Raw genomic sequence first — 12,580 nt, forward strand, 5'->3', positions numbered from 1 at the left:
GTCGTAATTACGTAGATAACCAAGCAAGTACCCACACTTTTCTTGTAGTGTATATATCAAGAATCAAGACCCAAAGAAATAAGATAAGAGGGTTGCAGAAAATATAATTAAAATGAAAAAAAAATCAATTTTTTTAAAGTAACCTGAACATTATACTGTTATGAAAAGCTATAATAATAAACTACTAATTTTTTTTTGTTATGTCTATAATAATAAACTTGTTATAGCACGAAGAGTTATTTAAACAATCATGTCCCACAAACAGTACTTGTACTTTATGCTTGTGGAATAATGTTGAGATGAATGTACAATGAAATTTCCACAAGTGAAAGCTGTACTACTAATTGTACCCTTTACATAAATTTCAACACATACAAACACACACATATATATATATATGCCAATTAGAGATGTCATGCAAAGTTATGTGACAGAGAAGCTGAAATGGCTATGGAAGTGGTGCTACAGATAATACTCCTAGTAGTATTTGTACAAGGACGGGAAGCTTTTATGGCAAAACGGGGATGTCAAGAAAGATGTGGCAACGTTACTATTCCATATCCATTTGGAATATTTGGAACCAATTGTTCAGCTGGAAAGAGTTTCGAAATATATTGCAATACCACTCCCAATAATCCACCAACACCTTTTCTCAGTTCTAGCAATCTGGAGGTGCTGAACTTCTCAGTATATAAAAGATATGAAATTTATCAGGTTATATCTTTTCTTATTTATAATAATTTAAAATATATAGATTACAAGACTTATTCAACAAGTATAATATCTCCTAATACAAAAAAAAATCAATTTTTTTTATAACAATGTGATTTCACCAATATCCTAATTTATATCTAACATAATCACTACAGGGCAACAGGATCCTCGTCAACAGAGGCGGATCTGGGGGGGGTCCAGGGGGGTCCCTGGCCCCCCCTAAATTTCCAAATATATTCAGTGTAGTAGGCTCAATGAATGTCTAGTTGCTGTAGGTTGGATGGTTTTAAGTAGTGTTATTTTCACCGGACACCAGGGTTCGAAACCCCTTCTTGTCTATATGCTTTTCTAGACTTCTGCATTCATTTGTTTTCCTTATTTTTTTCCTCGGTCTTAATTTTTTCCTCCCCTTAGTCTTCTAATTTATATATGTTCGATATTCTAAGGATGATAGAGGTGATGCATAGAGACTATTTTTAGAATATTATCATTTTTTATTATGTTTTTTTTAATTTTCCTGAAATTTAATTTTTCCTTAAAAATTTGGCACGAAAAATTTTCCGGACCCCCCTAAAAAACTTTTCTGCGTCCGCCACTGCTCGTCAACAGTCCAGTATTGAAAGATTGCACGAATGGAAGCAATATTGAGCAAGTAATACCTTCAGTTTACCCATTTACATATGCAACATATGGTAATCTATTTACTGCACTGGGATGCGACAGTCTTGCTCTTATGACTCAAAATGGTTCGACCATTGGAGGATGCACGCCAATTTGCAGCAATACTGGGAACCAAAAAAGTTGTTATTTTGGGATAGACTGCTGCCAAATAGATATTCCACCAGATATAAATAATTTCAGTACATCTTTAAAGAGCACTAAAACCGGAGATAGTGGGCCAAAATGCAGGTATGTATTTATTGCAGATTATAATTGGCTCGCGAACTTGGAAGACATATACAGTGTCCAACAGATGACACAAGTTCCTGCTGTGTTGTTTTGGGAACTAAACGGGTCCTGTGGAAAGGATTATGAGTGTGGGAAGCATGCTACTTGTAAAAATGATGACCAATATGATGGATTCCTAAAGGACCATTGCACATGTGATGACGGCTACGACGGAAATCCTTATCTGAGTTATGGATGCCAAGGTACCATTTTGCAATATATTTATTTTTTAATTTTTATTTTTAGAAGTGGCAACAAATTTGGTAATTCAAGAATTCTGACAAATTTGTTCTCTGCGTCTCGCCATTTCATTTTGTTTGAGATAAAGAAATATTTATTTCAAAAATAAAAAAAGGTAGATATCCCTTATTTTCTCCATTTCATATTGTTTAAGATAATTATATCTCATGTAGTTTTATTTTTTGGATGTCAGAGATAAATTACTGTGCAGATCCATACCGTCAAGACTATTATTATAGGTGCAGGCACAAGACCAACAAAGCCCTGCATGTCTTAGCAATTGGTACGCTCTTAGCATCTTCCTTCTGGTTAAAATGTTAATTAGATTTTTATACTTTACATTTGATTTTTGAAATAGTATTCGTAATTCGAAAAATGTAAATTAGTTATAAGAAATTTAAGTCCATGGCCATAACTTAAAAAGTAGTTCATTACTTTGTCCACAGAAGGTCTTTCTTCTTTTTCTCTCGATTTCTTTTAACCATTTGTAAACTACTCTTCAACATGTTATTGCTGATTCCACATCAACCTTTAAAAAGTTTAGTTTATTGATTTTTGTATTCGTTTGGATAATCCTAATTAAATAGTCCCTTCGGTTGTGTCGCGTATTGCAGCCGCTGGTGCTGGCCTAGGAGTGCTACTCATGGTGGGGGTTACGTGGTGGTTGTGCAGAGCATTAAAACGAAGAAGAAAGCGTAAACTCAAGGAGAGGAATTTTAAGAGAAATGGTGGTCTCCTGTTACGTCAACAAGTGTCCTCTAGTGAAGGTAATGTCGACACAACACAATTGTATACTTCAAAGGAGCTCGCAGTGGCAACTGACCACTACCATAAAGATCGAATCCTTGGACACGGAGGACAAGGTACTGTCTATAAATGAATGTTGACCGATGGAAGAATAGTAGCAGTGAAAAAGTCGACGATAGAAGATGAGAGCAAACAAGAACAATTTATTAATGAGGTTGTGATTTTATCAAAAATAAACCACCGAAATATTGTGAAGTTACATGGATGCTGCTTGGAGACGGATGTCCCTTTACTGGTATACGAGTTCATCCCGAATGGAACTCTTTTCGAATATATTCATGATCATAATGAAGACTTTCCACTTACATGGAATATCCGTTTACGTGTCGCTAAAGAAATTGCGGGAGCTCTATTCTATTTACACTCTGTTGCATCAAAGCCAATATATCATCGAGATATCAAATCTACAAATATACTTTTGGACAAAAAGTATACAGCAAAATTGGCAGACTTTGGAACTTCAAAATGTATATTGATTGAGCAAACTCACCTGACTACAAGAGTACAGGGTACGTTTGGTTACTTGGATCCTGAATTCTTCCAATCAAGTCAATTTACAGACAAAAGCGATGTTTATAGCTTTGGTGTAGTTCTTGTTGAGCTCTTGACAGGACAAAAACCAATCCTTGCACCTAGACCTGATGACGAAGGACGAAGTTTAGCAACACATTTCATAATGACAATGAAAGAGAATCGTATATTTGACATTCTTGATCCCCTAATTGCAAAAGAGGGTCGGAAAGAAGAGATCGTAACAGTTGCAAACATTGCATATAGATGCTTGAACTTGAACGGGAGGAAAAGGCCTACAATGAAACAAGTTGCAGCAGAGCTAGAAAGTATTAACAGGTCACAAATTTCACCTACTGCTGACCAGCACGATGAAGAATTTGAATATCCAGTAACTGATCAATTGAATGAGCTTTGGGAAGATACTTCAACTTCTATGAGCTCCTCTACAAGCGTCTTGTTAGAAAATAAAAGACATGGTGCTGCCAAGCCTATTTCCGCTACGTGGTCTTAAACAGAGAGCAAAAGATTAGGCTATAAGAATAACAGAGAGGTGGTGTTGGATTCTCTTATCTTCCTGTTGTACCTGTATGTGTGTAGGTAACTATCAGCTGTATTTGTCTTTTAAGTGTGCATGTAATCCAATCGTGTGATTAAATATTAAGAATTAGTTCTAGTACTTTCATTCGTATATAGAACTAGTTCTATTATTATTATTATTACTATTATTATTATTATTATTATTATTATTATTATTATTACTATTATTATTATTATTATTATCTAAAATTCACGTATATTACAGGAATGAAAAGATCTTCTCGAAATAAAAAATTTCAAAATTGAAATATTTTTTAATAATTCCTTTTAATAAATTCATTAAATATAGATTTAATTTAATTTTGGTTTCGTAAAATTTTTGATAATTTTTTACTGTTATTATTTTGAAAAGATTTTTTCGTTCTCGGCAACTTCCGTTCTTTAAATTTTTTCGAAAAGTATCATTTAGAGGTTCAAAAATTTAAATAATAATATAATTAAATTAAATATTTTAATTTCCTAAAATACCCCTGGGAATTTTAACAAATATAAAAAAAAAAGTGTAATTTGTCGCGCCGAAAATAGTAACCGGATGGATGCAGCAGAGTGCAATTATATAAAATATAGGTAAAAAATGCATTTTGGCCAAATAAGGGAGATGCAATTTACAAATAACTCATTTTAAATTTGCATTTTCCTTGTAACTTCAACTACAATTCGAACTAAAATCAATATATTTTTAGCATGAATGGAAGCAAACGGTTAAAACAAATTTTGAATAATTGGTTGCATAATCTTGTAACCTACTAGCATAACTGGCTCTCTTCAGAACTCACAACTGTCTTTGACAAAATAATTTGTCAATTCAGAAGTTTCATCAGTCACCCTCTTCTTCTGATTCATCCGAAATTGGTTGATTACCAATTCTTCATCATTGCTCAAATAATTACTGTCCTAAGCATCTTGAGAGCCCTGAGTATCTTATAGAAGTAATATTTTTTTCAATGCCAGATATAAATGAGTGTGCATCCGGAAATGATCATGAATGTCAGCAGATCTGTATCAATACACCGGGAAGCTACTATTGTCTTATCCATGTTCTGTTTATACTTTTCAAATTCTGGAGTTCAAGTTCAATGTGTTCATACACTCATTCGGTATGCTAGTAACTGACCTATTTTATTATAATCGATACTGCAGCCACCTGTGGTGGTCTAGGAGTGCTACTCGTATTAGTTGTTACGTGGTGGTTGTGCAAGGTAATTAAAAGAAAAAATATACGTAAACTGAAGGAGAAAAATTTCGAGAGAAATGGTGGTCTGCTATTACATCAACAACTGTCTTCTAGTGAGGGAAATGTTGACCCCACAAAATTAATTACCTTGAAGGAGCTAAAGATGGCAACTGACCATTCTAATAAAAATCGGATCCTTAGACAAGAAAGACAAGACATTGTGTATAAAGGAATGTTGACTGATGGAAGAACAGTAACAGCGAAGAAGTTCAAGATAGAAGAAGTTCAAGATAGAACATAAAAGCAAACTAATATTTTTATTATTGAGGTGTAATCACAAATTAAAGTACATATATGATGCATGGTGCTTGAAGGTAGAGGTCCCTTTACAAGTATATGAGTTCATCCCAAATAGAACAGTTTTTGAGTAAATTCATAACCACAATGAATACTTCTAATCAATCCGATTTATTAATAAATGTGATGCTCATAGCTTTGGGATAGTTCTTGTTGAACTCATGACTGGACAAAAACCAATCCTAGCTCCTAGCTCCTAGCTCTCACGAAGAAGCACAGAGTTTAGGTGCACATTTTATATTGGCAATGGAAGAAAATCGCATGTGAGATATTCTTGATTCCCGGATTGCAAAAGAGGTTCGGAAAGCAGAAATCACAAAATTTTGTAGCATTGCATATAGATGCCTGAACCTGAATGGGAGGAAAAGACATGCAATGAAACAAGTTGCAGCTTTGCTGGAAAATGTCACATAGATTACCTACAGCTGAAAATGAATATGGGTTGCTGTGCTAGCGGATTAATGGAGGCGGGCGCAAACGGGTCCTGACACCTAGTTAGCAAAAAGAAGGGGATTGCGCAGGGGACCACAGTCGACACCAAGTTAACTCCGCAACTACAGATTGAGAAAAAATAAAGGAGAATAGATGTGTACATAAAGAGACACCACATACTTTGTTGAAGCATTATAACAATTATATGTTCACATCTTGACCCTACTTATAATACATAGAAAGCGCTACTTATTATACGAAGAATTTTCAACTATGAAAATTCAACAAAAAGAAATTTCAACACATACAAACACATAAATGGAAAGATTTATAACAGAAAAGCTAAAATTGCTATGGAACTGGTTCTACGGTTAATACTAGTAGTAGTGTTTATTCAAGGGGTTTCTGCACAGCCTATTGCAAAGCCTGGATGCCAAGAAAGATGCGGTAACGTTACTATTTTTTATCCATTTGGAATTGGAACCGATTGTTCAGCTGACATGAGTTTCGCGATATATTGCAACACCGCTTTCAATCCAGCAAAACCTTTTCTACCTTCTCTAAATTATAGCAATCTGGAGGTGCTGAACATATCACCACAGGACAGCACGGTTCAGGTCACCAGCCCAGTATTAAGAGATTGCACTGATCGGAGCAATATTGAACAAGTAATATCCTTATTTTTCCCATTTACATACTCAGTAACTAGAAATAGACTTACTGCACTGGGATGCGACAATCTTGCTTTTCTGACTCAAAATGGTTCGAATATCGGAGGATGCATGACATTTTGCGGCAATACTGGCTACCAAAATAACTGTTTTGGAATAAACTGCTGTCAAATAACAATTCCACCAGTTAACAATAATTTCAATATGTATTTAAAGAGCACTAAGTCGGGAGATAGTGGACCAAAATGCAGATATGTATTTATTGTTGAACAAAAGTGGTTCCGGAACTTGAAAGACATATACAGTGTCCAACAGATGAAAAAAGTTCCTGCTGTGCTAGATTGGAAACTAAACGGGTCCTGTTCCGGGGATAATAGATTGTGTGCAGAGCATGCTTTTTGTGAAACGAGCTCTGATATAATCGAAACTGGCACCGTAACCGGAAGCTGGTGTTATTGTCAATATGGCTATGAAGGAAATCCTTATATGAGGGATGGATGTCAAGGTATGATTTAGCAATAAACTTAATTTGAATTATTTTTTTAGATGTGGCTATAAATTTGGTAATTGGATGATTCTGACAAATGCTTTGCGTTAATTCTGTAGCATCTGCGCATTTCATGTTGTTGGCATGAGTTAAGATGATGAAATTCACTCATGTAAATCGAGGATCATGTCTGATGTATTGTTAATTTTTTGATAACAGAGAACAAGAAGGACAAGAAGGCTAAGGCCAAGAAAGCTCTGACAGTCTTAGGAATTGGTATGCTCTTACTCGTAGCATCTCCCTACTTTTCTTCTTCTCTTTCTAGACTAATTAACCTTCACTGTAATGGGTACTGCAGCCGCTGGTGCTGGCCTAGGAGTGCTACTCATGGTGGCAGTTACGTGGTGGCTGTGCAAAGCATTAAAACGAAGAAGAACACGTAAACTAAAGGAGAAGAATTTTGAGAGAAATGGCGGTCTGCTACTACGTCAACAAGTGTCTTCTAGTGAAGGTAACATCGACACAACACAATTGTATACTTCAAAGGAGCTCGCTATGGCTACTGATAACTATCATAAAGATCGAATCCTTGGACAAGGAGGACAAGGTACTGTTTATAAAGGAATGTTGACTGATGGAAGAATAGTAGCAGTGAAAAAGTCCAAGATAGAAGATGAAACCAAGCAGGAACATTTTATCAATGAGGTTGTAATTTTATCAAAAATAAACCACCGAAATATTGTGAAGCTACATGGATGTTGCTTGGAGACAGATGTCCCTTTACTGGTTTATGAGTTCATCCCCAATGGAACTCTTTTCGAATATATACATGACCACAGTGAAGACTTTCCACTGACATGGGATATTCGTGTACGTATCGCTAAAGAAATTGCAGGAGCTCTCTTCTATTTACACTCTGCTGCATCAATTCCAATATATCATCGAGATATAAAATCTACAAATATACTTTTGGACAAAAAGTATACAGCAAAATTGGCAGATTTTGGAACTTCAAAATCTATATCGATTGATCAAACTCACCTGACTACAAGAGTACAAGGTACATTTGGATACTTGGATCCTGAATTCTTCCAATCAAGCCAATTTACAGACAAAAGCGATGTTTATAGCTTTGGTGTAGTTCTTGTTGAGCTCTTGACAGGACAAAAACCAATCCTTGCACCTAGAGCTCATGACGAAGGACGAAGTTTAGCAACACATTTCATAATGACAATGAAAGAGAATCGTATATTTGACATTCTTGACACCCTAATTGCAAAAGAGGGTCGGAAAGAAGAAATCATAATATTTGCCAACATTGCTTATAGATGCTTGAACTTGAACGGGAGGAAAAGGCCTACAATGAAACAAGTTGCAGCAGAGCTAGAAAGCATCGGCATGCCACGTAATTCACCTACAGCTGAACAGCACTATGAAGAATTTGAATATCCAGTAACTGATCAACTAAATGGGCTTTGGGAGCTTACTTCAACTTCTACGAGCTCCTCTGCAAGCGTCTTGTTAGAAAATAAAATACGTAGTTTGGCAAAGCCTAGTTCGGCTACATGGTCTTAACAGAGAGCAAATTATCAGGCTATAAGAATGACGGAGAAGTGCTGAATACTCTCATCTTCCTGTTGCCCTGTATGTGTGTAGGTAACTAACTATGAACTGTGTTTGCATTTTAAGTGTGTGTTTAACTATCAACTGGATTTATTCAATCGTATGATTAAATATTAAGAATTATTTTTAGTACTTTATACTAAATAACTTGGTGGACGAGCTTGGTGATGTTGGACAGAGAGGAAGGTTTAAATTAATGTCTGGAATGTGAAGAGAGGCAGAGCTTTATACTGTGATAATTATCCACACACTTAACTCTGGTAAGTATGTTGAAACATAATAGTCTGACAGAATATTCTGACACCTAATTGTCTTGGCCTATTTTAATGATCTAGAATTATTAAGCTGAGAAGTAAAATTTAATGTTAAGAAATTTAATTTCGGTTGTGTAATATAAGGCAGTAAAGATCAAATTTTTAGTTAAATATGTGAATGATACCATTATATGTGTTAATAAAAATAAATGAAACAGTGCGGTATAAAAAGTATGAACTGTAGTTCCTCAAAAGTCAAATTTTGAGAATTATAAAATTATATGGTATTTCGATAACACACAACCAGATTTTATCAATACAATGTTGTATTTCGAAGGGGGTTAAATCTCAATATGGTCACTGAACTGAAGGGCACATATTAGAAAACACACTCAAGCTACCGGCGTCTCACTTGCACCACTGTAGTTGCAAGTAATGATAGGCCCGTTAGTCTTCGTTGTTGACTTGACGGGAGAATTGACGTGGCATGCATCTGTTTGACCGCGTGTATGTAACAGTTCTTTTTTTTTTCACGTGGCTGACTGCAACGGCTACTTCTTTTACAGCTGAGTCAGTATATATATAACAATTAGGGTTCTTGATTGTTGAATGAACCCAAATACAAATTCTCTTCATTTCACTTCAATTCGGATTATATAGCTATTGCTGATATGTCAACCAATAGAAGCCCCATGGGTAGAAGCACCGGAAGTTCCTCCTCTCTGCAGTCGGTGAAGAAGGAAGAACATAAATTGTGTTTTTGTGGGAGACAAGCTAGAATTTGTGTTTCTTGGACTTTAAAAAATCCTGGGTAAATCACAGGAGGATTTATTTGGAGGAGAAATTGAAGCTTGTTGAAGATGATTTATCCGTGAGTGTTGAAAAAAAGAAGCTTTTGAAGGAAGAAAGAAAGGTGTTGATTGATGATAGAATTATGTTAGAGGCTGAGAAGCAAAAAATGAAAAGACAATTGAAGATTTGTATATTGGTAGCTGTGTTGGTGGTTGCATTTGTGATGAACATGTAGTAGTTGGTTTATGGCAGTAAATGTGTATGTGTAATGGTGGTTAGGAGTAATTGTTTTGATCAGAATGTGTTGTATGTTTGGCATATATGCAATGAATGAAAAGGTCATAAAGACCAAATTTTGCTACTTGTACTACTTTGCAATTTGTCATGACAATTATAATAAATTTTGACATATAACAGTTGAGAGTAACATGACAAAAATCTAAATAAATAGCATAAATTAGCCAATAAGTCTTGAATACCAAATCCAAAGAAGTCTTACAATTACATGAAAAGCACATCCAAGGTCTTAAACCAACACAGATAATAAAATTACATCAAAAGCAAATCCAATGTCTTAAAGTCATAATGTTTAGGCCTAAAATGCAAACTTGATTCACTCAGCTAGGTTAATTGGATCTTCTAGAGAGTTCTTGAACCCACTCAGTCTCTTTAACTCAGTGTTTAGTCTAAATGCATAAGTCCTTTTCTCTGGTGAACTACTGCTCTGTTTAGCTCTTGTAGGTGGTATGTTTGCAGGTGGTGTACATCTTGGTGGTCTGAAAGGGACCAATCCTGGTGTAGGCATGAACACAGCCTTTGTCCCTACAGGACCTCTAAGCTTCTCACTGAACTGAGCATAGTCCTTGCCACTAACCTCCCATTCATCTGCACCTTTACCTTTCACCAAAGGCATCTTCTTTCTTGGAACTTTCTTAAAGAAAGCAAGGGGCTCATCATCAGCCAGCTGAACTCCTTCTGTTCCACCTTTAGCCACTGCCTTGGCCTTCTTCTGTTTCATCCTAAATGTTGAAATTGTTTCCTCAATTAAATCATCAATGCCTTGACACTTCTCTGCATCCTCCCTTTCCTGGTGATCAGCTTCATCATTTGTATAATCCTGCTCAAACAATCTCCATACATCTTCTTCACCTATCTCACTTTCATCACTGTCATCTTTTTCTTCCTCCTGCATAGGCAACTTCCCTTTACCTTTATATGGTGGCTCATTTACCTTTTTAGCACCAGTCTGTGAGCTTTGAGTTTGTGGCTCATTAATTTTAATTCCTTTTTGAGGCCTTCTCACAGCTAGCTTTTGCCTTTTCTTCTCCTTGGTTGACTTGTTCACAGGTTCTGTGGTGTTGTCTTTTCTTTTCTTACTTGCCTCTTCATCAGGTGCAGCTTCATTCTCACCAGACTTCTTAGTTGGGCATTTAGAGACTCTATGGCCTGGAAGTCTGCAATTACTACAATGCATTACTCTCTTATTGGTGAACCTCTGTAGTAAAACTCCAGGGGATGGTGTTGCTTGACTTCTGCTACCTCCCTCCCACTCCTCTCTCCTCCTCATTTTCTTGGGCCTTCCTCTTAGTTTTTTAGGAATATCTGGTGGCAACATTGTTTCAGTTGAGTGGAAATCCCAATATTCTTCCCCCTTCATTGCTTCCAGTGAAAATTTGTAGGTAGCAAGGTATTTATCCCTTTTATAGTACTCAGACACATAGTCAAGTGGTTCTTGCCTCCTTGAGTGGATAGCAGCAATGGCATGATGGCATGGTATGCCTGTGAGATCATACATTCTGCAGTCACAACTTCCATTCTCTAAATCAACTGTTACAGATCTTGTTCCACTCTTCACCTGAAACTTCTTGGCCCCATCCCAAGTAGCAGACCATTTTCTTGATTCTGTGACTAGAAAATCCAATTTCTTCTTAATTCTGGGACATATCTGGAGATTAGTGTTCAGCATCTCATCCCTTCTTGTAGTCATTCTTGTCATCAGCTTATAGTGAATCTCTTGTAGCATTGTAAGCAGGGGCATAAACCTAGTCCACAAAATAGACTTTTCATTATTATCACCAATTGTTTCTACTTCTACAATTTTCTCCACAACACTAGCAATCTTATTACTCTGTTTTGGGGTGTGTGGAACATCGACTAACTCATCAAGGTCAAAATGATCAACATAAAGGTCTATCCTACCATAGGGCTTAGATAATGCTACCAAATCTCTGACAGATACATCATCATAAATTAATCTAGTCCCATCTTTAAAGCTGTGACCATCACACTTAAAATATACCAAAGCATTCACATCATATTCATATTTTACAGCAAAATCTTCAAGATCCCGAAACGATAACAAATCACTATCAAAATCTTTAATAACTTCAGTTCTACCCCCAACATAAGTGACAGTAGGAGGAGGTGTGAAATCACCGTGATGGTGAAGATATATAGTGGTAGACATGCTGTGAAAACACAAAATAACACATAAATATACACCTACATACATATAAAATCAAATGCACACATACATACATCTCAACACATACATGAGTTCATATATTGAACAACACGGACATACCTTTTACTGCAGAGATTGAAGATGTAGGTTGGTAATCCAACTCCTAAACGCCCTCAATCGACCAATTTTATGAATGATCTAACCCTCAATTAACTGATTTTATAATTAGGGTTTTTTTCCCCAATTCTCCACTCGCACCTAATTGCTCTCTGTTTGTTTTATGACAGTTTATATTTCTTTTTCCCTATTATAATTCCTCCTGCTTAGTTGGCGTACACGTAAACCGCCACCTGTTGCCATGTCACTCCACGTGTAACTTCCGTTACGACTGTAACGTCTCCCGTCAAGTCAACAACGAAGACTAACGGGCCTATCATTACTTGCAACTACAGTGCAAGTGAGACGCCGGTAGCTTGAGTGTGTTTTCTGATATGTGCCCTTCAGTTC

General features: G+C 36.1%; 2 protein-coding genes and 1 pseudogene across 2 annotated transcripts; 2 read left to right on the forward strand and 1 right to left on the reverse strand.

Annotated features, from left to right (window-relative positions):
• The first annotated feature begins 314 nt into the window (after positions 1-314).
• LOC141660744 (wall-associated receptor kinase-like 10) lies at positions 315-3,959 on the forward strand (annotated as a pseudogene).
• Positions 3,960-6,043: 2,084 nt separating this feature from the next.
• Positions 6,044-8,719, forward strand: LOC141660750 (wall-associated receptor kinase-like 8). Its single transcript, XM_074467740.1, has 3 exons — positions 6,044-6,958; positions 7,160-7,216; positions 7,299-8,719. The coding sequence occupies exons 1-3, from the start codon at positions 6,136-6,138 to the stop codon at positions 8,513-8,515; spliced, it is 2,097 nt and encodes a 698-aa protein (XP_074323841.1). The 5' UTR covers positions 6,044-6,135; the 3' UTR covers positions 8,516-8,719.
• A 1,072-nt stretch (positions 8,720-9,791) lies between these two features.
• Positions 9,792-12,557, reverse strand: LOC141660755 (uncharacterized). The gene is made up of 2 exons (XM_074467745.1): positions 12,194-12,557; positions 9,792-11,651 (listed from the first exon to the last, which is right to left on the reverse strand). The coding sequence occupies exon 2, from the start codon at positions 11,645-11,647 to the stop codon at positions 10,223-10,225; it is 1,425 nt and encodes a 474-aa protein (XP_074323846.1). The 5' UTR covers positions 11,648-11,651; positions 12,194-12,557; the 3' UTR covers positions 9,792-10,222.
• Positions 12,558-12,580: the final 23 nt, after the last annotated feature.

The sequence above is a fragment of the Apium graveolens genome, chromosome 1, assembly GCF_009905375.1.
Source record: "Apium graveolens cultivar Ventura chromosome 1, ASM990537v1, whole genome shotgun sequence".
NCBI lineage: Eukaryota > Viridiplantae > Streptophyta > Magnoliopsida > Apiales > Apiaceae > Apium > Apium graveolens.

Coding starts and splice junctions, on each gene's coding strand:
- LOC141660750 (XM_074467740.1), top strand. CDS start 6,136: ATGGAACTGGTTCTACGGTTAATACTAGTAGTAGTGTTTATTCAAGGG. Junction 6,959..7,159: donor TATGAGGGATGGATGTCAAG/GTATGATTTAGC, acceptor TTTTGATAACAG/AGAACAAGAAGGACAAGAAG. Junction 7,217..7,298: donor TCTGACAGTCTTAGGAATTG/GTATGCTCTTAC, acceptor TGGGTACTGCAG/CCGCTGGTGCTGGCCTAGGA.
- LOC141660755 (XM_074467745.1), bottom strand. CDS start 11,647: ATGCCCCTGCTTACAATGCTACAAGAGATTCACTATAAGCTGATGACA.